Genomic DNA, 23117 nt, shown 5'->3' with positions numbered 1-23117 from the left:
GCCCAGTTTGAATACCACTGGTCTAGAGTAAGTGACATTTTTGCTAGGAAGATTCACAACAAATTGGTTTAAATAGATGCGAGATACATTTGAGAAGCATTTCAATATGTCACGTGTTTTATAATTCAGATATAGATTTACATTAAATCGTTTGTTTATAAAATGTGTGTTTTAGATTAAAGTTATTTTTACACGATTATGTGATAATAATTCAATTAACTGAATTTGTAGGGTGACCCCGTCTTTTTAAAATACAACTAGTTTATAAATTATTCCTAAGAGATTTAGTTTAGATGTTTAATGTTAAATTGGTACAGTTATTTTGCCATATATTTACGTTTTTCAATCGGTGTCCACACATGCTTTCCGTATACTAAGATCAGATTGTTTAAAAAATACGACAAATGTTGACGTGAATTCAGAGAACATGCCATTCAAGATAAAGAAGTCAGTGACCTCTCAATACCATTCTTTAATATTTCCCTGTGATGTAGGAAGTACGTTTATTTTTCGCTTCGCTCATGGCAAAGTTCTCTCAGTGGGAATGTGTTTTCCTGTCCGGGGGAGATCATGGTTTCATTGATGACGTAACTTGGCTATCCTTTTATGGGGCCACGGGCGTCGTTCCAGGGAAAACCTCCCGCGTCCCGAGCGTCCAGGAATAGCGCATGTTCAGTGCGCGAACGTTTGGGTTGTCGGATCTGTCTCACGCGTTACCATGCCACAAAACATAAGCAGGAATAATATTTTAAGGGTATCGGTGGCAATTACAGCCGGTCTTGCAGTTCTCTGCTAAGAGTCTCGTATTTCACGATGACGTCAACATGACGTTCGTGAAAATTGTTGCTTGTAGGCGTCGATATTTTCAATCGTATTCGAAGGCAAGAGTCGATAACGATCACGTAAGAGGGAGGGTGTGGGAGTTGAGAAACATCTTGACAATGTCGGACCGGGAGTTTAGAGGAAAGTTGACTTTGTTAACAAAATGGCTGTCTTCTGGGTTGTAGCGCGACGAGAAAACCAAGGCTTACTCATCTCCATGATGATGGAGGCAGCAAGGACCTCTGAAAAGTTACTAAATTTCTACAAGACTACACGACACTTCTACCCAGAAGACAGCAATCTTCGTGCTAACCGCCGTGATAACCTCAATTCTTTTTTTTAACAAGAAATTTTTGTAAACGGATCACCTTTACGTGTTTATTTTTAAATGTCTCTTGTTTCATTAACGAAAACAGCTACCGAACAATATGTCACAGTACGAAATTATAAACATGGGGGCTGTACAAATTTTTAATTTGTCAGTGATCCCTGTCTAATGCCCAGTCGCCTATGACCATTAACGATATCACTCTAAAAACACAGGAATATGAACGGTTGATTTTATGTACTTAGGTAACTTGAAGATTAATTACTTGTGTAAATCGTAAACATGTATTCTGTTAATAGGGCTGATATAACAATATAAACCAATAAATTATGCTGAAATTTAGAATAAACGCTAAAATTAATGCACAAATGAGATTTTAAATGTTAAACACGTGCATTCACAGCAGCATTTATAGATATAGAGGTATGAGTCACAGCGTTATCGGATAAAAATAAATAACCCAAATATTAAACAATCCTGCCTCGTTATTGGAGGGTCAAATGCAGTTGATATCTGAAATTAATTTTATCTCAAAAAATTGAAACTGACATAATTTTTCCACTGATCAGTATTTTTAAGCCTGTCTTATCTTTGTTTTTAAATTGCCGTACGTGACGAATATCCATAGAGTGAGGCGAAGTGAAGTTGATGTAGACATGAAAGGTCGATGCTTTGTCGCCCATGTGGCTTTGTCGATACTGCTGTCAGGAATGAAAAGTATTATCAGTCAAACGAGCTGTTTGTATTTGTATATTAAAACAGGTGTTACAAATGTTTTGTTTGAACACGCGCGAAGTCGTGGCGCGCTGTAAGATGGATTATTTCTCAAGCTGTTGACACTAGCGTAGCGTTCTGCATGATAACGGCACTGGATGATGTGAGAATTTATTACGCTTCTTTTCCGCCATTTGTTCAGTCCCTGTTTTGTTCCCAGACAAAAGTATAAATTAATAACTTAATAGATTAGATAACAATTTATGTGCATGATTTCTATTAGTAAAAATTCTGACTGCGTTAAGTTTGTCAATTATAAACATCGGCTTTGTTTTGACGCCATGTTTATAATTTGGACATATAAACAGTGATTTATACAGAATCTGTCCGTATATTTATGATATACCTCCACATCAAATATGCATGTCTGGTTATTAGTGAATCATTACTAATCGTCGTCAAATTCAGATTTGGAGCGATAGTTACTTTGGCATTATGTGTTTCACTAAAAGATCTCGCACAAAATAACATTTTAGTACATTCATTAATTTCTGTTAGTGGCCACTTTGTAGTTTAGCAGTGATAACTTTTAAACATACACACGAATTTTTATGAAAAGGTATGAATATATTGCCACTAGATATTGCCCAACATTTGTACTTCTAACTTCAAACCACTAACAATATCAACATGACGGTCAGACGAATTTCAGAACTTGGAGGAACATTAGTGCTACGAACCAGAAATTATGTATGGTAATACATTTTCGAAAAAAAATATGCAACTTATTTCGAAGACAAAATTCTTATTTGGTTGATGAATGCAGCAGGGACCTCTGAAACGTCGGTAAACTTATATTAGAATATACGGCACTAAATTACAGTAAACCCGCCGTCCCGAAAACCTCAAAATTCACATATATTTTCTTAATTGTAACTGGGTAAGATTTTAATTAAGGACATTCCAATTCTATTAAAAATACGGTCTGTATTTGTTTAGACATTTCAGAATGTACGAATGATAAGATGGTGAAGTTGGTAAAACGTTTAGGCAAAATTTAGTGCTTATATTGAATAAAGTTGTTCGTTTTGGTTAATTTTAGCAAAATTTGGAGCCTGGTGTGTTGGCCTCTGTCATCAAGGTCATCCATAATGACTGCTAGTTGCTACATGCGTCTGCCATGGTTATAGCTGCATATTCTGGCATTCGCCCTGTTTATTGGTTTGTTATAAAATGAAAATTTTCCGTTTGAGAAACAAGAACCTATACCTCGTGTTCTCAATACGTGGCCCGTGGGCCGCATGCAGCCCTCCGATATGTGTTGTGCAGCCCTCGTACACTTTTGAAGATACCGAGTCACGTGTTTGATGAAAAACTGTCACCTGCTATCAGAAAGTACACTTTGTTAATTCTGTCAGATTTTGGCAGTAATCCATCGCTATAATCAATTAAGAACGTAAAGTAACTAGGATGTGTGTTATTAATTAACGTCTCTTGGCATGCATGTGTATCGGAGAACGTATTTTCAGTAGTAAGTTAGTAACATTTTTAATAAATTGTATGAATTATCGTCTTTTGTTAAACCTGCCGTCTGTGACTAGATAAAAAAGGGTGAATGTGGCTCCAGGTATGAAAACATTACGAACGCCAGGCGTGTAACAAGTTGTGTTCCTAAAATTTTGGGCCCTTAAAGGAATTTTATTTTGGAGTTCATCATAATAGAAGGATGAATTGTGTATTTAAGGTATTATATAATGAGTGACTTTGTGGTTTGAACCTGTGAAGGTCATCTATCATTTTTGTAGGTTAAGTTAACCCAATGCTTACTCAACGCGTAACACCATTAAGACGTTTGGGGAGTGGAGGTACGGCCCCACGCATTCTCATCCTTGGCACTAAATGGAGTCAACTGGTTTACCATAATTTATTTCAAAGATACAGAATTTTAGGTAATTTTAAATTAACGTATGAAGGAAAGTGTCCAAGGAAATGCGTCGGTTTAATGACGCACTTTTGTCAGAAACCTTTAGACAAACATATTAATTTGTTTATAATAGTAATTTCGTAACGTTGTTAACAAATTGCCATGAAGTTTAAGTTTCAAATCAGATTGTTATCATTTATAACACAAAGACACGCGATGAAAGATGAGAAATATTATTAGCATGATAGAGGGTTCAAGTGGTGTAAAAAACGTTCATTGTGGCCCTCTGTCTGCAAAGCATTGACAAGCTCTGAATTAGATGCGTTCTGTCCTCTTATCATTCAAGCCCTGAGCACACAACTGTTCGGACTGGGATATTTAAGAAGAAGAGGTGGAAAGTGATAAAATGAGAGGAGGACTGGAAAATATGAGAAACAGAATTGGGATAATAATAGCAAGATTCAGGATTATTAAATAGCGAAGAGATCCAATAGAAAAATACAATTATTTCCGAAGATATTTGTCTTCTGGGTTGAGGCGCCATGTAGTCTGGTAGAAGTTTACCGACGTTTCAGAGGTCGTTGCTACCAGACCGCACGACACAACAACCCGGAAGACAACCATCTTCAAAATCACCGCCGTGTAAACCTTATATCCTAAAATTATATCCATCGTTTACATTACTGTGTTGCTCAAGACAGCAGCACAGCATGAAAATGTGAATCTTTCCTAAAATGTTGGGTTTGAAAGGCTTATGCAGTTCATAGAGCGTGATATGTAAATCAAGAAATAAACCACCATAAACCAGATTTTATCTTGCCATGTGAGGACTGAGCTAATATTTAACGTTTCTGATACATATTTTTAAATGGTTGTGTACGTAGTAAACAACAAAGTTTAAAGTACCGTCAACACAACTATTTATTATATTTAAGACATGATAATCGATCATTGACACTTTCTGTCTTCGCGTCATCAGGTGTGTTGTGAATATTAAACACCAAACACCAGTCACTAAAACGCACAGGTTCGTAGACTGTTCCCTGAGTTGATGGACAGTTTCAGAAACTTCGGATATTAACTCTTTTCTCACATGGCTGACCGCCCATTGAAACCTTGGTAACCGCCTACACGGACACACGACGTCATAACCCAGAATATCACAACTGATATTTCATCAACGCCGTGAGGGCCTCAAATATTACATAAACTTCATTCAGTAGCAGTAAAACCTTCAAATCTTGTACATTGTTTATCTTATGTAATATTTTGCTCTTTCTAAGAATCATGTTGCATTGTATGGTGTTTGCTTCAGGTGAATGGCGGAAGCCTTGCGGAAAAGGCAGGTCTGCAAGCAGGAGATGCTGTCATCAGAGTCAATGACGCAGAGCTTTTTCACCTTCGTCATAAGGAAGCACAAGACTACATTGTTAGGGCTGGCAACAACTTCGAATTGACTGTGCAGAGGTAAGCATTGTTATTAATATTACTTACTTGGATTCTTGGACGACCCGTTCTTCAAGTGCCTGAGCACTGCGGGTCCCAACTTATCGTTAGTTTGATCTAATAGACAGTTGGTAGGACTCCTTGGACGAGGGATCGGCCCGTCGCAAGGCCTCTACCTGTACATAGGACAGAACAACACAGAAAAACGCGGACAAACATCCATGGCTTAAGTGGGATTCGAATTCACGGTCCCAGTGACAAGCCCACGCCTCAGACCGTGGTTATTAATATTATTCATTCGAAAAGAATTTTAGAAAATATTCAGTCATAAACATGACTTTCTCTGTCAAGGCCACTCGATTAATTCCGTTCTTCAGTCTGTAAAGCATCTAGGGTAAAGAAAAGACAACAGATGTTAATTGGATGTTCTTTATATTGGGGTTGCCCATAAAATACAAATTTAGGGGTCGATGTGTAGGACAGGCAGTGAACTTGGCCGGACAATAAAAGTTTTGTTCCACACTATCACACCAACGCGCAGATTCATAAATCCCTAATTAAACAGTACAGTTAGTGTTGAACAAATTCATGATTACCAACACTTTACAGCTGTGAAATGTAATTAAACTGATAAGGGTTACCAATTAAGTGTCGGATTAGTGTAAAGTGGGCTCACTGTGTGAATTACCTTATTTCATCGATTTTAAGATATTATCGATCGACTGTAAGACGCGCCCTTGATTTAGCGATAGGTTTTCAGGACGCAATATCGATTAGTAGACACCATAAAAGGCGAATAATTCCTTAAGAAGTTGAGGAACAGAGTTTCTGTAGACTGACCTTCGTTCATGATGTTAGGTATGACTGAAGATGGATGTCGCCATGCTGTGCTGTGTCAAGCAGAAACCCAGATCTTTGTAGTGACCGCCGTGAGAACCTTAACTTTGACCTGGTAATGGATGAATACAAATTTGAATATCGCGATTGTTTGTATCATTCAAAGTGTAAAGTGAATAGACGTTTAACAGTCAAGTTATGTTTGGAAGTCTACCCACATGTTTTATCTCTCAAACCTGATAACGTTTATCGATTACATTTGGTACTAGAAATTTACATTAACAAGTGCTTTGGGGGAAATGCCATTTTGGTGCCATATTCTACAAAATACTTAAATTGCTGTTTGCCAGTAAAAGAAAGTTAACCGTCTAAAAAACGAGATGGTACTTTGATTTGGTGTAAAGATAATATAATACTAGGGGTATTCCATGAGAGACGTGGCGGAAGATGGTGAATGTAGGATTTGAGGTTTTCACGGCGATGATTCCGAAGATGTCTTCTGGTATGTTGCCCAAGGCCGTGGTCTAGGCAACACGGAGTTTTCCTCCGGGAGCTTCCCCGTTTTCTCCGTGGCATCCCAACAATTACTCCATTTACACACAGAAGAAGGCAATGGCAAACCACTTCTGGATCATCTGCCAAGAACGTATATGAACAGGTCCCAGTCCGAGAAAAGGATGGAAGGATCCTGTTCATATGGACCTGTCGGCAGACAGAACACTACAAATAAAATTAAAAAAATGTTGCGCCGTGTAGTCTGGTAGAAGTTTACCGACGTTTCAGAGGTCCTTACTGCCTCCATCATCAGGGCGACGAACATATCAGATAATATAAGGCAGAGAGAAATGCAACCGTGCATATTTTATCCCTACTAGTGGTGCCTTATGTATAGGCTGTGTAATTTTTATTTATAATTTATTTAACGACGCTTTGAGTACTTAGACTATATAGCGTCGTATGAGAGACTATGACAGCGAGTAATTAATTGTAAGGAAGCGGTCGTGTCCTCATTTAAGTTGATTGTCCTGTCTGTTGCCTGGAGGAACTGAGGAAAACCATGAAACACTTAACCGGACTGAGATTTGAAACCGGGACCTCCCGAATATGAAGCAGAGGTTGCTAACCACATGCCAGCCTCCTTTATCCTGGGTAATGGTGCTTATACAAGCAAATATTAGATTAGATTTGTGTACTGAAATGTTGAATAATAAACAACGCATTTAAAAGATCTTTGTACTCACAAATAGAATACTAACTCCATAGATCAAAGTTCTTTTTGATGAACGAAAAGTGGGCTGAGATAGTTAATAAATTTCTGTTTATTTTTTATAAAACCGAAAGATTAATTATCGTGTCATGAGCCAGATAAATCCAATCCACATCCTCACGCCCCACTTCCCTAAGATCCATTTCAATATCTGACTTTTGAGGTTTACTCGGCGGTGAAATGTATATTGTGGCCTTAATGGTTGTGACGTCTTGTCGTCTTATTGGTGGTTACAACGCTGCAGAGGTACCTGCCTATTTGAATACACGCACCAGAATCCAAAAGACCACAATCCTCATTTTAATATTGTTCTTTCAACTACGTGTAGGTCTTTCCAGTGACCTTTTCTCTTTATGTTTCCCGACTAAAGTTTTGTATGCGCTTCTCATTTGAATATACGTATATTCTTGACCACACAGACCTAGTTTGACCCAACTCTTTGTAGGTTAAAGCTGAGTAAATTCTCTTGTGGTCTGAAGATGAAGTCTTCGTTCTGTCCGACAAAGGAATGAGCTATTCGTAGATAACTTATCTGTATCATTTTCCGACGTACGTGTCCACTGCTTCGTGATGCCCTGTGGACACGTATTTCCGTCATGAATAACCTTACGTATGATACACGTTTATTAAACATTTTCAAAAGATTTTCTTTTTAATGCGCATGGTCTGACGCGAGTCCATGTTTTCTGAAAAAAGCAAAACAACGTAATAAAATAAACCGATTCTCTTGTCTTGCAAGAAACATACTCGTATATCATCAAGATTAATTCAGAATAAATATGTTTGAACAATTTATACGAAGAATTAAAAACTAATTAAATTCTAAAGGATTTTGACGATGGTGTATTACACTTAAAATTATTGTTTGTCTGGACTTTTAAATTAAAAACTACTTTGGTTATTAAAACTGTTTTTAGTTAATATTCACGTTAACTGTCAAAAGAGACACGTTTCGGTTTTAATTATATATGTAGGAGGCCGTAAATGTGGCGGCATATCAGAACGAGGAGAATACAGTGAACATACAAACGGCCAAACAAATTGAACGTTGTGTGGACTTCAGCCCTGATTATGCAGGCTGGCTCTCTGAAATCTTTATCTACCTACAAATCCTCACGGCGTTATAACCTGTAAGACCAACATCGATAAATCGTACTTAAATTTGAGGAATATTTATTATTATACATTGTAGAAGTTTACAGACGTTTCAGAGGTACTTGCTAGCCCCATTATCAGGGTCTGATGATGGAACTTCTGAAATGCTGAGAGGATCTTTTCACTATAAATTAATCTGGCAACGTTTTTGCATGATTTAACGCTGAATGCGTTTTGTTTTCCGACCTTAAAATGTGTGTTACATCAGGATGATTCACTGAGAAGATTTAGAAGTGTTTACTTTTATCGAGGTTGACTTAACGGCTCAGAAGGTTAATCAGTTTGTATTCTGGGGTTTTAAATAGATAAACGGTGTAACAGATAAGAGGATTAAGTAAAAAATTAAATTCCGAAATTTTTCTTATTCAGGGGATCAAGAAAACCCCGTCTTTTGTAAGATCTGAGGTTCTCACGGTGGTGAAGATGATGTTCTGATTTGTGACGCTGTCACTAAGAACAGTACTTTCTATTCAGTGACATAATGAAATTCTGATGACGAAGGCACTAAGCTGCTCTGAAATTTAGGTCAATGTCTACCAGACTACAGGGTGTAGCATCCCAGAACACTCGTCTTCATTATCATTAGGATCCAGAAATATCACGTCTAAAATTTTGTTAGTCTCTTGGAATGGGGTGCTAGTAACTTAAACCTCTCTTTCATAACGCCACAGAAAATTTTTGAGGGGTTCTGTCAGTCACAGAGAAATAGCATAATGTTCACATCTTTGTCTTGTTCGAAACTTTTTTGCTCCGATAAATATTTAGCTAGTGGCACGGAAACACATGTAGGTCTTTATTAAAAGTGTTCTTTGTTGTTGTTGTTGTTGTTGTCTGATTTTAAATTAAACTGCATTGTGCCAACCAATTTTAATAAAATTCTCCAATACCTGTTTTTATGAAAATCCGTTGAACGGATTTCAAGTTGTCCCTTGTGGACACAGGAACGGACATGTCAAAGCTAATAGGCGTGTTCATGGACCTCCATTATGAACGTGCCAATAATTATAAATTTTTCAATTATTGTATTACGTTAACACATTTTATCCTTGTCAAGTATCCGATGTTAATTAAAGTTATTCGTCAGATGTTAACAGATTTCCTGTCGTTGATGGTACCACTATCTTTTAACTTCGCACTGGTGCCATGTTGGTTGTGTTCGCTGAAGGAAACAGTAATTGAGTGGAATAATATATTTTGTTGCTTTAATTGGATGCTATGAAAATCGGCCAGTTTATACAAAATACATTCTTACAACTGTCGTTTCTTTACGAAATACGTAAAGTAGGGCGAAAATTAATTTTAGTCATCAGATTAATTTTTGATGCCTGTTGCATGTTGTATTTGCGGAATTTGACTGGCAAAAGCAGTGGGTTTTTTTTGAGACATTGTATGGCCATGTGTGCACTCTTTCTACTAGCCTTAGGCGAATGCCTCGCCTGTATATATCAAACACCAGTCAAGCTGGAGCTATTTTAATTACTGACTGTCTTTTAAAATAGCATAGAAACGCATGTTAAACTCGCGGCCCGCGGGTCTAATGCTGTCCTTTTTGTTGTTTTATACGGCTCGATTCAGTTTTTAATTATACACGATGTGCGGCCCAAAATGTTCTAGTTTTAATACATTGTAAGTTTGAAGTGTATGTCAAATAACTATTTGTGGATGCTGTTTTATGTATGGTGTTACATAAAAGTCGATAAAGGGTTTATATTTAATCGATATGAACCAACATAAATTTTAGTGTAGATCCGCAATACAAAATATAATGTTGGTTTATACCGATTAAATATATCGAAGCGGACTTTATCGACTTTCTCAGTCTTATCTAAAATGAACATTAACGGTTATAGATCGTGTAAAGGGAAGGAAGTGATGGTAAGTCTAGAAATTCCCCATCTTTTATGAAACTAAACCGAAGATGCATTATCTCGTTCTCAACATTACAGTACCAGTATTTAAAATTACCTTTTCTAGACTTTGCCATCGTCTAAATTATAAAATTATCAGACTACAACTAGGCCCATATCTGAGGCAAGCTCAACCAGATAGATATATATTCTACCCTCTTTCACCCTTTATTACCTGAAGACGGAAGTAGAATACAGTTTTCTAATGTATTAGTTTTATAATTTTGACGATGGACGAAGTCAAAAAAGAAGAGTTTTACGTATAGCGCACCATCGTCAGACTTCGATTACAACTCCAAACCCGGATTCTTGTGTAATATTTTGTGATATTTTCACCCATATTCTACAGGACCATGCCACGACAGATTATTGTATATATTTGCAGCTAACCTCAGTATTTCCAGTTCATATTTCTATCAGGAACCCGACAGAATGCCTTTCCTCGTTGGCAAGGAACAGACATAGCATGATTTGTGTCCGCTATTTGTGTATAATTCATCACACTAAATCGAATAAATCTAATTGCACTTCTCATAATCAGATTTTGGAAGTACAGTTCACAGATCAGGAGAAAATCCCTGCTAGGAATTCGATATACGCGCATGCGCAAGATTTCGCGGTGAGTGACGACCCATCCTAAAAGCATCCGTTCCACAACCACTGAACGAACAACAGACGACAGGCTTTCATGTGTTCAAATGGGTACAGCTTTAAGTTTACCTCACAGTGGCACAGTGATTTAATGTATAATATTAGAGTTGGACTCACTACACGCTACTCTTAAGTGCTTGATGTTTTCAGTCTGTGTAGTAGCGTAAAACTCTGACGTATCACACTTCCCACCAATAGCAGCCCTCTAGTCCAGCTGATAAGTAACATTCCCCCCCGCACCGCACCAGAAACGACTTCCCCCCGCAGGGTTTTTCTCGTCATCTGTGGACAGTACACAGTTGCAGTATTAATATGTATATATAACTGTTATGTTCGTAACGTTAAACAAAGAGGCAGGGAGGGGTTTCCGGAAAGAAAAATGACATAGTCCAAATTTTCTTTCCAGCATCTGAATTAATTAAATATTTTTGATATTATTTTGAGTCAATGCATTTACATGTGTTGCAACTTACAACTGTAGTGACTCCTAGGTAGTTAAATTTTACAGAAATAATAAAAAATGACCCTCAGGCCTTTGGATATTTTTTGTCAGAATCGCGTGTATTTCGCCACCAAATTTGTTCTAGAGTAATGGGATTCTTGTTAGAATTATATTACCCCATATTAGTGCTGGTTTTAACATGTAAGATCGCATCACTAGCAAATATACTTTGCATTTTGATCTAATATAGCTTTTTTTTAAAAATTATTACTGTCTTGTTGTTACGATGATAACTGATATAAATATTTCTCACGTTCCTGTCAGACGTAAGTTTCATTCGAGACATGGTAGTCGTGGATTTCATAAATCACATGTTAACTGTTTTGGAGAATGTAAGTAACGAGGACATAGAAGGAAAGTAGTGCGGGTCCAGAGGAGTAAAAGTGGCTTAACTCTCATTACTCTCAATAGGTATACACCGTAATCAGTCTTCCGCAATGGAAACCAATGTTACGCACTTCTATGATTTTATATTCTAATGAACGTAAAATTAAGCCGGCCGAAAGTTCAGTGTATTTAATTTCTTGAAACGCCTTAATCATAAAGAGAATACAAATTTAGTATCGTCTTGTCTCAGAAGTCTGTTACTAGGTTCTTGTGGATTCTCTGAAATGTATACACAGTTATTAAAACCATGTACATATTAGAGTGAGTTTTTTGACATATCTTAAACAGACTTCGTGAAAAGGGGTTGTGTGTGAGTGCAGTCTCTTGCATGTGGGAGGACTTCACGCATAGATCACAACCGTTCTTCAGAAGCCGCTAGGATCCTCAGCTAGTCAAGAAATTCTTTTAACAAAACTTACTTATTTTAGCAGGATTTTGGGTTCTTGGAAAATGGCTGTCTTCTGGGTTGCAGCGCCTCGTAGTTTGATAAAAGTTTTAGCAACGTTTCAGGGCTCGTAGCCCTGATAATGGAGGCAGCAAGGACTTCTGAAACGTTGGTAAACTTCTACCAGACTACTAGGCGTTGCAACCCAAAAGACAGCCATCTCCTCACGTACGCTGTTTCTTGACTGATTACTATCCAAAATGATATGATATCTAAGGTCCTACAGATAATAAAATATGCTGCTTCAATTTTATAATTTTTAGTATTTTAAAATATATAATAAGCAAGTGTTGGATGGTGATTATTTATCCATACCCTAATATTTACATCTTATATTCAAGACAAAGGAAAGTCCCATTTCGCTTAGTGTGCAGTATGTAAAAGGCGTGGTTTATGACTAATGTGAGGTTGAAATGTTTTAACTCTACCACGTACGTGACTCAAGAAAGGACATTTACAATCAGCGTCACTTTCAATGCAAATCAAACCCACATGCGGAATGGTATGACAAACGATGCGCGTGACGTCATTTTCCGGGACCGTCGAGACTCTAATTAGAAACAAACGCAGTTAACATAGTCCTCCTTTGGAAACTGATAGTCACGTAGCTTGTCAAAAATTTCCCCGCCATTTAGGGGACCCGAAGTGACCATTACTGTGTTCACACTAGCAAATATTAGCCAAAGTCCTGTGCAATATTCCGTAACATGCTGGTTATTTACGCCCAGGAATTGTCACTAAGTTGGAGGACCTCCCCCTGTCGACTGTCCACGACTGTTTATTCAACACATTATCAGCTATCCTTCAAATCTGGAAGTGTCTCCATCGACAACTTGATAATTATAATTCACAAGGCCTTGATTGCTATAATTTTGCCTGCTGAGGTTTTAATTTCTAACGGCGGTGGATTGTTACACCGTGTGGACTTCTAAGTAGGTATTAACGTTTCGGATGAATTTACTACCTTCATATGCAGGGGTGATACCTACGTATAAATCCACATGGCATTGTAGCCCAGAAGACCAACAGCTACAACTTTATCTGTTGTTTTGTATGGGTGTGAAACTTAAGTCTCACATTTTTATGACCTAAAATGTTCATACCGTGTAAATTGGTTAAAACTCGTGAATTTTAATCGGTTGACACGGCATAGGAAAGAGACCTCACAATACATAGACCAGTTGTTCCTATTCACTGCTGTAATATCAATATTTTGACATGAGGAAACGAGTCATTAATCAGCTCTATCAAATATTTTGCTGAAATCGAAGTAGAACACTGCGAATCAGAGTTACAACCTTGTTTTACTCATCCAAATTTAAAGTAATTCGACGTCTCTGCTAGTTTGTTTTTGTATCCTCTGAACAAGACGATTTTGATCCAGAGCTTTGCTACACAGCTGAAAACCCTATTAATAGTAGCCAGCGTTGCCAAATCCATTACAGTCTCGTTGCTGTTAGTATTGAAGTTGAATTTGGTTTACTAATCGAGTTTGCAACACTGCAGTGTGCTTCCTCTGAAATACGCTATGTTTTATATGTTCTACGGTAGTCTGAAGTGTGAGAAACATTTACATTTGTACCTTTTTCCTCCAATCGTCAGGTGAAGTGGATAGAGGCATGCCGAACTATTAAAAAAATGGACACCTAGACATAAATAGGAGGATAATATTAAATTGGATTTTAAATGAATCGTGTGTGAAATTGTAGACTGTATTCATGTTGCTGAGGCTATAAACACGTTTATTAGCATTTGGCTTCATGAGGTTTTGAATAGGACTGCTCCGTGGAGTTAATTAATATAACTCTCTTAAATGTCGTTAAGATCTTGTTCCCTAAAATAAAACCACAGTGAACTAGTTTAAACAGTTTACCACAGTTAATGTAGATTACTAGATAGGAATATGAAATGTGGTGTGGTAAATGAGATTCTAGATTTTGTGTTTTGAAAATTATCAAAAAAATCACGCTAAAGTTGAGGTTACATTTTAAATAGAAACAGAATCGATTCCTTTTAATTCGACTACAACTCGATTTGGCAGTTTTCATTTCTTATTCCATCACTGGGCCGTGCTATATTAAACCACAGTTCCTGTAATTTCTCCCCCATCCTAAACATGTCACAGTAAACATACAAAGGCAAAGGAAATGTTTTCTTACTTCAGAAGCATTGTTGGCAACACTTAATAATGGCTGCCAAGATGGTTTTCTTTACCTTGAATACTTTTAATACTGTATCACATTTGATTGAATGCATCAAAGAATAACAATGATGATTTAACTTCTGTGGTCACAGGGCATGAAAACTAAGGTAGTTACCAATAATGGCTGTCGTTGTGCACAAGAGGATTGCTATTAATAAGTGGAAAGATTCAGAGAGCGCGTTGTGGGCGGTCATCGACTACAACATGCGACAAGGTGAAGTTTCTGATGGCTCAGGTTATCCGTGAAATGACGAAACTGTATCTGAGTTGAACATCGACCTTGGAGCTAAGTAACAGTTGAAAGAATTGCTAAAGAATGACCGGAAACATTTATTGTGATAGAATTGATGAACTTTGGTCTGTTGAGTCAGATGCATTTTAAAGCATTGCTGTTACGTAGAGAAAGAACATTTGTCCATCTATTACGTTTATTTTTGTAGAGCTTATAATAGAGTTTCATCCATTAAATATGCAACAAAAGCGGATTAATACTATAGTCACAAAACCTGTAGCAATACGAAACTTATTAAAGGATGGTACTTTGGCTTGTTCGATTAGGAATTCGTCTGAAATATTAAAAACTGCTGTGTTATGAAAAAGAGGGTTTAAGTCACTGTATATACAATTTTTGGTCATTCATGCGGTATCATACGTGATTCAGTATTTCATTATGCCACTGGAGATAAAGACTGTCGCTCTAGTGACAGAACTCGGTTATTCTGATGAGGATTTTACGATGCACTTTTTTATTTTTGACCAGTTTCTCTCTCTCTCTCTCTCTCTCTCTCTCTCTTTTAATACCAGACTAGTATGCCTAATGTAAGCTGAATTAGATTCCACAGACGAGGCCAAGGGAAACAGGTCTTTAAAAATAACAAATTAGTGAATCTTATACAGGTGTGGAACATTTATACTATATATTAGATTATATATTATATTAGACGTGTTAGTACGACTAAATTTAAAAAGAAAACGTTTTCTGTGGCACTTCATACTTTGGAAAATAGTAGAACCGACCAGATAAAATATATCATCAGATATCTTCGTTTACACAGATATTGCTAGCCAGCTAGTTTAAGCCTTTGATCAACTTTTTTTATTTTTCGGATTTTCCAAATTATCAACGGGGCTAACATGGTTAACATGGACGCTTCGTCGCTGACTATACGTTTCAATCCCCGAATGCCCAGAATAAAATAAAGAATGCTAACAACAAACTACTGCTTTGCGTTTTTTCTGACTATACGTATTAATGCAGGTCTAAAGTTATAGGCGTTGCTCTGAATGTATTATTAGTGTCGAGAATACAAACGAGTTGTGTCAAACGTAGCACGAAATTTACATAATTAAAATCTGTCCTTGGAATTCCTAGAGCGCAGACTTTTCGCGTGCCCCAAATAGTTGTCGCTGTTGACTAATTAAACCGCCCAACAAATAGCAACTCTCCACGGAAGTAATCTGAAATGTCACAACAATGCAATAAACACAGATCGTCTGTTCGAATAGTCTCAAAACGAAATTCAATGCAAACATGCTCTGATGCATTTTAATGCTTGCGCGGGTTATTCCAATGTTCACAAATGTGGCTCGAGCTGTAAGATATAATGACTGTTATTTATTTGCGATTTTACGAAGTCTCTGCCGGTGAATCCAAATGTAATGCAAAAAAATGTACCATAATCATTGCCGTCTAAATTATTTTCGTATTAACATTTATGGCATTCTTAAATTTAATTTAAACACGACTAAAGCCGCCGTGAGAACCTCAAAACTCACTTGAGCAAGACTGTATATATTTGTAGTTGAAAAAGCATTGTTAAACAACTTATGGTTGATCTGCCAGCCAGGTTGCTTACTCCCAAATATTACAGGAGTTAACGTAGATCCACAACACAAATATTTGTGTTAGACCTTTATTAATGGATATAAATTATTATTATTATTGAATTGAATTATTATTAACAATAACAACAAAATGCACTTCAGTTCTAGGGGACCATAATTAGCGTCAAAAACAATATTGACTTTGATTCGAGAAGAAAAAGTGAACTTCCCTATTTTAAGTGTTTGTCAATATGTAAACATAGCATAAAATAAATATTTATTTTTTATTCAATGTAAATATTGTGTAAATGACACTGATTGATCCCTGGGGCTGAAATGCGTCCGTTATTGTATATGTAGTGATAAAAGTTGTTGTAATACACAAACATTTATATATAAACAAATAGTATGGTATTAAATGATACAAAATCATATATCTGTAGGACTGGCAGCAAATTTCTGGCTCTTGTACTGTTTTTTCATACAATGTATTTTTATCATGAAAATATAAACAATTGGGCTTCACATTTTAACGTATGGAGTTCACTTTTGAACCCTTGTGTCCGAAAAAGTGATCAGCTTTGGGATTTGTGCATTTTCGGAACAAATATTCTAGTCATCCATTTTGCGCGCAAAATGCAATTTCGAAATATACCTGGAAGCCAAGTGTGTGTGTATGTGTGGGCCTATTACTTGGCAGTCGTTAATGCATCAAGCGATTGTTGTGTGGTCAGTGTATGTGTTTGCTTTGGAGCCTTATTTCGGTAAGAGCTATAAATCACGTCTTCTCAAATACTGCAGCCTCACCTTTGTGTTGGCGTTTAAAGCTTAATGTTATAATTAAACTGTACTGGAGCTATAGTAAACCAGTATGGTTCTTATAAAAATGAAGTTTTCCTTTGAATTTTCGGCTAAAGGAAAAGTTATTTATTTTTAATTTTACATACTTGAATGAAATACGATGTTTGCGATTTCACAGATATTATATCAGGTCTGCGTCGTGAAATTAGATCTGTTCATTTAGAAGTGAAACGGAAATTTGCTCTTAATAGAGAAATTATGTAGTTTCTTTAATGTAGGGTGAAAACGAATGTAATATTATCTCTAACAGACGAACATTGTCGAAGGCGAAAACAGAATGAAAAAATATATTACAGAAAATAGCGTGCTTGAATATTTTTTCCTGTTTGTATGAATTTGTTAGGTTATGTGCTTTCTCTATCTGAGAAGGAATATCGATATCACATATAAACTCCATAGTCGATAAAGGAGACTTCTTGACACTCTGTACCACATTTTATGCTTTTCCGGCTTGAACGGATACCTAACAGTCTTAAAAGACACTTTTGTTTAGATTGCTTACGGATGTGGTTCAAGCTTCCTGACGGAAACCAACTACAGAGCAGATAAAGTATCTCAGGATGTGGACGCGAAGTACAGCTAAGTTTGGTACCTTGTTTATAATGTGCATTTTCTAGTTAATAAACGCAAAGCAAAAACTGTCCCTGGTGCTTAACTAATTAGAAATGCAGATGTGTTGTTGATTCTTAAAGAAGCTGTTATTTCAGGGTAGGCCTATATCCCAAAATTAGCGTAGAGGGACTAAGGGACTTCGAGGTAGCCGGCTCTCGGACCTGGTATCTCCCGATACGAAAGTCTAAAGCTAGACAGTCGATCTCGACGATTGATTTTACAAGAAAGACAGAAGTGAGCGTTACCTGTCGTTTAGTTCAGCCTCTAAAGCAGTGCTTCCCAAACCTGGGTAAATTACCCAAAAATGGGTAAAAGTGGTTTTTCTTTGGGAGGAAAGAAGATGAAGTTTCAGGAGTTAAAACGACAAGCTGAGAATAGGGAAAACTGGAGAGCTCTTTTTGGGCAGAGCAATGGACCTGTCGTCAGACAGAACACTGAATAATAATAACGACACACCCGTTTCTGTGTGACTTGACTGAAATCCCCGATGGTGATAATGGTTTTGCAGAACAAGCAGTCAGCGAAAAATGTTATTTGAAGAAAAAAAGGACCATTTGGAGTCTTTCTGGTTAACAATTCACGATGAATATCCTGTGGTAGCTGGGGAGGCCGTGATGCAATTATTGCAGTTTCCGAGCACCTGCATGTGCGAAGTAGGATTTTCCACTCTTGCCTTCATAAAGACCGCAAAACGAAACTGTTTACTGAACCCCGAATACGATTTGAGATGTACTCTGTCTCCAATTGCTGCAAATTTTGCGGAACTAGTAAATAAGATGGATCAGTGGCTTTGTACTCATTAGCTGGGACCTGCGTGATGAAATATTCATGGTGAATAATTACCAAATTTTTTGTGGTCGCTAAAATGTTTAGAGATGTTTAAAATATGTTTTCTGTGCAGTTTGTGTTTTACCGACATTGGGTAAAAAGGACTTTCTGATAAGCGGTTTTGGGTAATGAAGGAAAAAATTTGGGAAGCAGTGGCCTAAATGATCGTTGATTGACCAAGTCTTTGTTTATTTAACGACGCTGTTTGGATCATGTAGCGTCGAATGGTGGGATCGTCTCCGAATGTTAAGTTTTTAATTAGGCGTACTGTTTCTGTGTTTGCCTGAACAGAATGAGGAAAAGCCTATCTCCGCGTCGAGATATGAACCCTAGGCTAACCACATGACCACGATGTGTGGTGAAAACAAAGAAATAACGGTTTAATGCTGTATGAAGTTATGATACGAGGATGACAATGAATGATCTGTGAGTGTTTTAGGAAGAAAAATTGTTTTAAATCAGCATCTGTGAGTAGAACAATTCAGGAAAACGATAAACATCTGTGACGATAGACGGTTTTGTTCGGAACTCCATTTAACTACCTCACGAGTATGAATCAAGTGTGACCCACTGAACTAGAGCAGTGTCTGAACAGAGAACAGACAGGATGTCGATCCCTGGACCTTCCGTACGTGACAAATCCACACAGACCATACTTTAAAGCTGAACAGAAACGAATTACTTCTTTGTAATGTACAACGTCGTATTTCGGGTATGAGCGTCGAATGTTGTAAAGTATTCAACGTTTTGGCAAACTTTGCAGTATCTATCTTCAGACTGTGTATGTAATGGTTGGCACACTGAAGATGTGAAGATGGCTACTGTAATTTATGTCGAAACTGATACTTTTCAACATTCGATGATGCTTATTCCCGAAAGCCGACGTACGTTGAACTCCAGCTGCGAAAATCGTAGGCCGTAGAAAGTTTTCCGGTATATTTTCCAGCTTTTCCGAACGACACGTTGTAAGGAATAGTACCCTTTTATGAAATCACGAAACGTTCAGTGGATTGAAGCGCTTCTGAACACAATAATATCGATTCTATGGTAGAATGAATTGGATATTATGAACATGCTACCTGTTTATCTCCACATATAGTTGCTATTACAAGAATATGCACTTCGAAGTGTGCGCGTTATGTGCAATTGGACCATGTCCAAGGTTGGAATTAAACAACTATTTTATTTCCTGTCAGATGGATGCAACATGGGCACATATGCATTCTAGTTTACATGCAACAGTAAACTAGTTACGTGTGACGCCAACACGCTCGTTAATAGCCCCACACGTTTCTGTGCTGTTGAATTTATTTGCAAAATATTTAATTATGCTATAATACTCACTGGCGTCGTTCAAAATTTCTAACGGGGATACAACGGAAATAAGAATAATTGAGGTTTTTGAGAACAGATCCCAGAAGAGAATATTCAGATCAATAAGAGAGGACTTAAAAGTATGAGGGGCTTTGCACTCATCTTCGTGATGCTAGAGGCAGTACAAACTTACGAAACGTCGATAAATTTCTACCAGACAACCAATAAGATTCATCGTCTTAAGAACCCGATATTTTACTTAATAAACCTCTATGCGGAGACCAATCTTCGCGACATTAGGAGATTTAATGCCCTTCGAATCCAAAAACCAAACAACTTTGTTCACTAATCACGCTGATGGTGGAGGCAGCACGTATCTCCGAAACGTCGATAAACTTCTACCAGACTACAGGGCGCAACAACCCAGAAGACTTCCATCTTCAATATTAAGGTGATCAGATCAAAGATGAGGTGGGTGGGGCATATATTATGCAAGGAAGAGGTACGAATAGCATGCAGGAATTTGGTTGGTAAACCAGAAGGAAAAACACAGCTCCAGAGTCCGAGGCACAATACAGGTTGCTTCAAAAGCCCCTATATAACTGTATGAATACAAATATACGAGGTGCGATCGGAAAGTTTCAAGACTGTGTCAATAGCGGGCGAACCGGATGTAGTACGAGCTTCTGCCTTTAGGGGGTGCGGCCTACATTCATAGTGAATCAGTGTGCCAGCCGGCATCATCGAATTAGCATTTGTTTCTTAGTTACGGGCGTTTTAGTAGTGCATTATACCGACCCTCCTGCGATTTCGGAATGGCGTGTGCATCAAATTTTGCCAAAGACTCGCCAAAACGGCTACGGAAACCTATGAAATGCTAAAGCAAGCATTTGGAGAGTCCGCAATGGGTCGTGCACAAACTTTTGTGTGGCATTCACGTTTGATAAATGGCCGAACCTCTGTTGATGATGACGAGCGTTCTGGACGACCATCTTCGAGCACAACGCCTGAAAATGTTACGAAGATTCGGCAGGCCATTCACGAAGATCGACGTCGTACCATCAACGACTTGTGCGACATTATTGGGATAGGCTATGGGACCTGTCAGCTGATTCTAAAGGAAGAACTCCACATGCGACGCATTATGACAACGCGCCAGCGCACACCGCCCTCAAAGTTCGGCAGTTTTTGGCCTCAAACACCATGGCCGTCATCCCGCACCCTCCTTATTCGCCGGATTTAGCTCCGTGTGACTTCTTCCTCTTCCCAAAGATGAAAATTCAGCTAAAGGGAAGGAGATTTGAGACGATAGAAGAGATTCAGACAGAATCGCAGATGGTGCTTGGCAGGCTGACAAAGAAAGATTTCCAGGGATGCTTCCAGGCTTGGCAGCGGCGCTGGGATCGTTGTGTTCACTCCCAGGGGAACTACTTCGAGGGTGATGGATGAATTTAATACCTGAGATAAGTGTACGGGTTTTTATAGGCGCAGTCTATAAACTTTCCGATCGCACCTCGTATGTATATCTTATGGTGACTTTCCTTAGGTTTCAAGGCAGTTGAAGGAAAGTAGTGATCAAGGTCATACAGTCAGAAGATACGATAACGCGTCAACTGACTCAGGATTAAGGATCAGTGACGAACTTTTGGTTCTATAAAAGTCGGGAAATTTCTTGACAGAATGAAAGACTATCAGCTTTTGAAGAAGGTGTTAATTAGTTCGCCGGAATGACAGAACAAAAACTTGAAAATTTAAAGGTTATGTAAGAACAGGAATTAGACAAATCTTTATCGACCAAGAAGTCGATAGTGTTGGAAGGTCACATGGTCTTATATTTAATTTAAACCCTGGCTCGTATTCAACGTTTCAGACCAAGAATTGAATTTTACGTCAAGGTTATTCTACCTAAACAAATTTACTTTCAAACTGGTGTGATGGCTGTAACAATAAATCACTCCGAGAAGGTAACATACACATCTCTCCTTTCTTTGTTTATCTCTGACGTCCGTGTAAAAGCCGCTTCTGTGGGACTTCCATCCTTTGCTTCAATATCTACAGACTAAATCATAACTTCTTCTCAATACGTTCGTTGTACGAATCGCCAGATTAATACAGCCTCCTAACACTAAAGGAGAAGCTTATCTGAATAACATTTAAGAGTTTAGTCCGTACCACAAAGAAAACAGAACAGCGTTTTGATCACGAAGATTAGCTGCTTAATGCTGATGAAGGAAACCTTCCTTGTTTACGCTGAGTATCATATACTGCCCATGAGTTACTGATTATCTGAGCAGTTGGTTTAAATGTCACTGGTCCGTTAAGGAAGCCAGCAATTAATTTCAGTTATGCCGTGGGCAACCAGGACGGTTTATCCTGCAAATTTAAGGTAACTTTGTCAAAATTTGGTCGTCGAATTAAGTAAATGTAGTTTAAGTTACACCTCCATCAACTGAATTTCGAAGAGGCTGGTTTTCCTACGAGGTCAAAGTGTAGTGGCATATTCTGAATACTGGAGACGCATAATTTGTACTTTTCAACGTATTAGGGTTTTGCTAGAATAATGAAGTCTAGGAGATAGGGTATATGGCTAAGATAGAGACAAAGAATACATACACAATTTTTGCGAGGAAACCTATGCGAAAATGGCCGAGGAGAAGTTCGAAGGACAACGATAAGATTGATCTCATTTGGAAAGGTTGTGAGGATGGTATGTGGATGGAACTGGTTTAGGATTGTGCCCATTGGTGGAATACGGTATCAGCGATGCTACAATTTCGGGCTTTTCAACCACAGTGATAAATTTCATTTTAATTTTATGATATGCTTACCATAATACTTTTCTCATTCCGTGAATTAAAGCCGTCTGAAATATCACGTCGTTTGATGTCAGTGGTACAGGTTAGTCCCTGTACTGGGTTGATGTGTCCCAAAAACTGTAAGTGTTGGAAAGACTTAGTTGAAATCTCCGACGAAAATGTGAGACCATCTGAATTAGGAAACGAAGATAAGTGTAGAAATATCAATATGTTTCTGTGATGTAATGTGTAAGCGGTTCTGACTCCCACATTGTTCAAATTAAGTCCTTTTTGC

The 23117-nt window shown here is 37.8% G+C and overlaps 1 protein-coding gene across 21 annotated transcripts in view; it reads left to right on the top strand.

Moving 5' to 3' along the window:
* Zasp52 (Z band alternatively spliced PDZ-motif protein 52) overlaps positions 1 to 23117 on the top strand; it is a 113284-nt gene that overhangs the window by 37407 nt on the left and 52760 nt on the right. For all 21 annotated transcript variants that reach the window (XM_087349873.1, XM_022061570.2, XM_022061568.2 and 18 more), the window contains exon 2: positions 5104 to 5255. In XM_087349873.1, the coding sequence (XP_087205999.1) occupies positions 5104 to 5255 (152 nt within the window). The remainder of the gene's footprint in view (positions 1 to 5103; positions 5256 to 23117) is intronic.

The sequence above is a fragment of the Zootermopsis nevadensis genome, unplaced genomic scaffold, assembly GCF_977971745.1.
Source record: "Zootermopsis nevadensis isolate Lab colony 2312 unplaced genomic scaffold, Znev_1.0 Znev_ptg000016l, whole genome shotgun sequence".
NCBI lineage: Eukaryota > Metazoa > Arthropoda > Insecta > Blattodea > Termopsidae > Zootermopsis > Zootermopsis nevadensis.
This window is presented reverse-complemented; position numbering and strand designations above follow the sequence as displayed.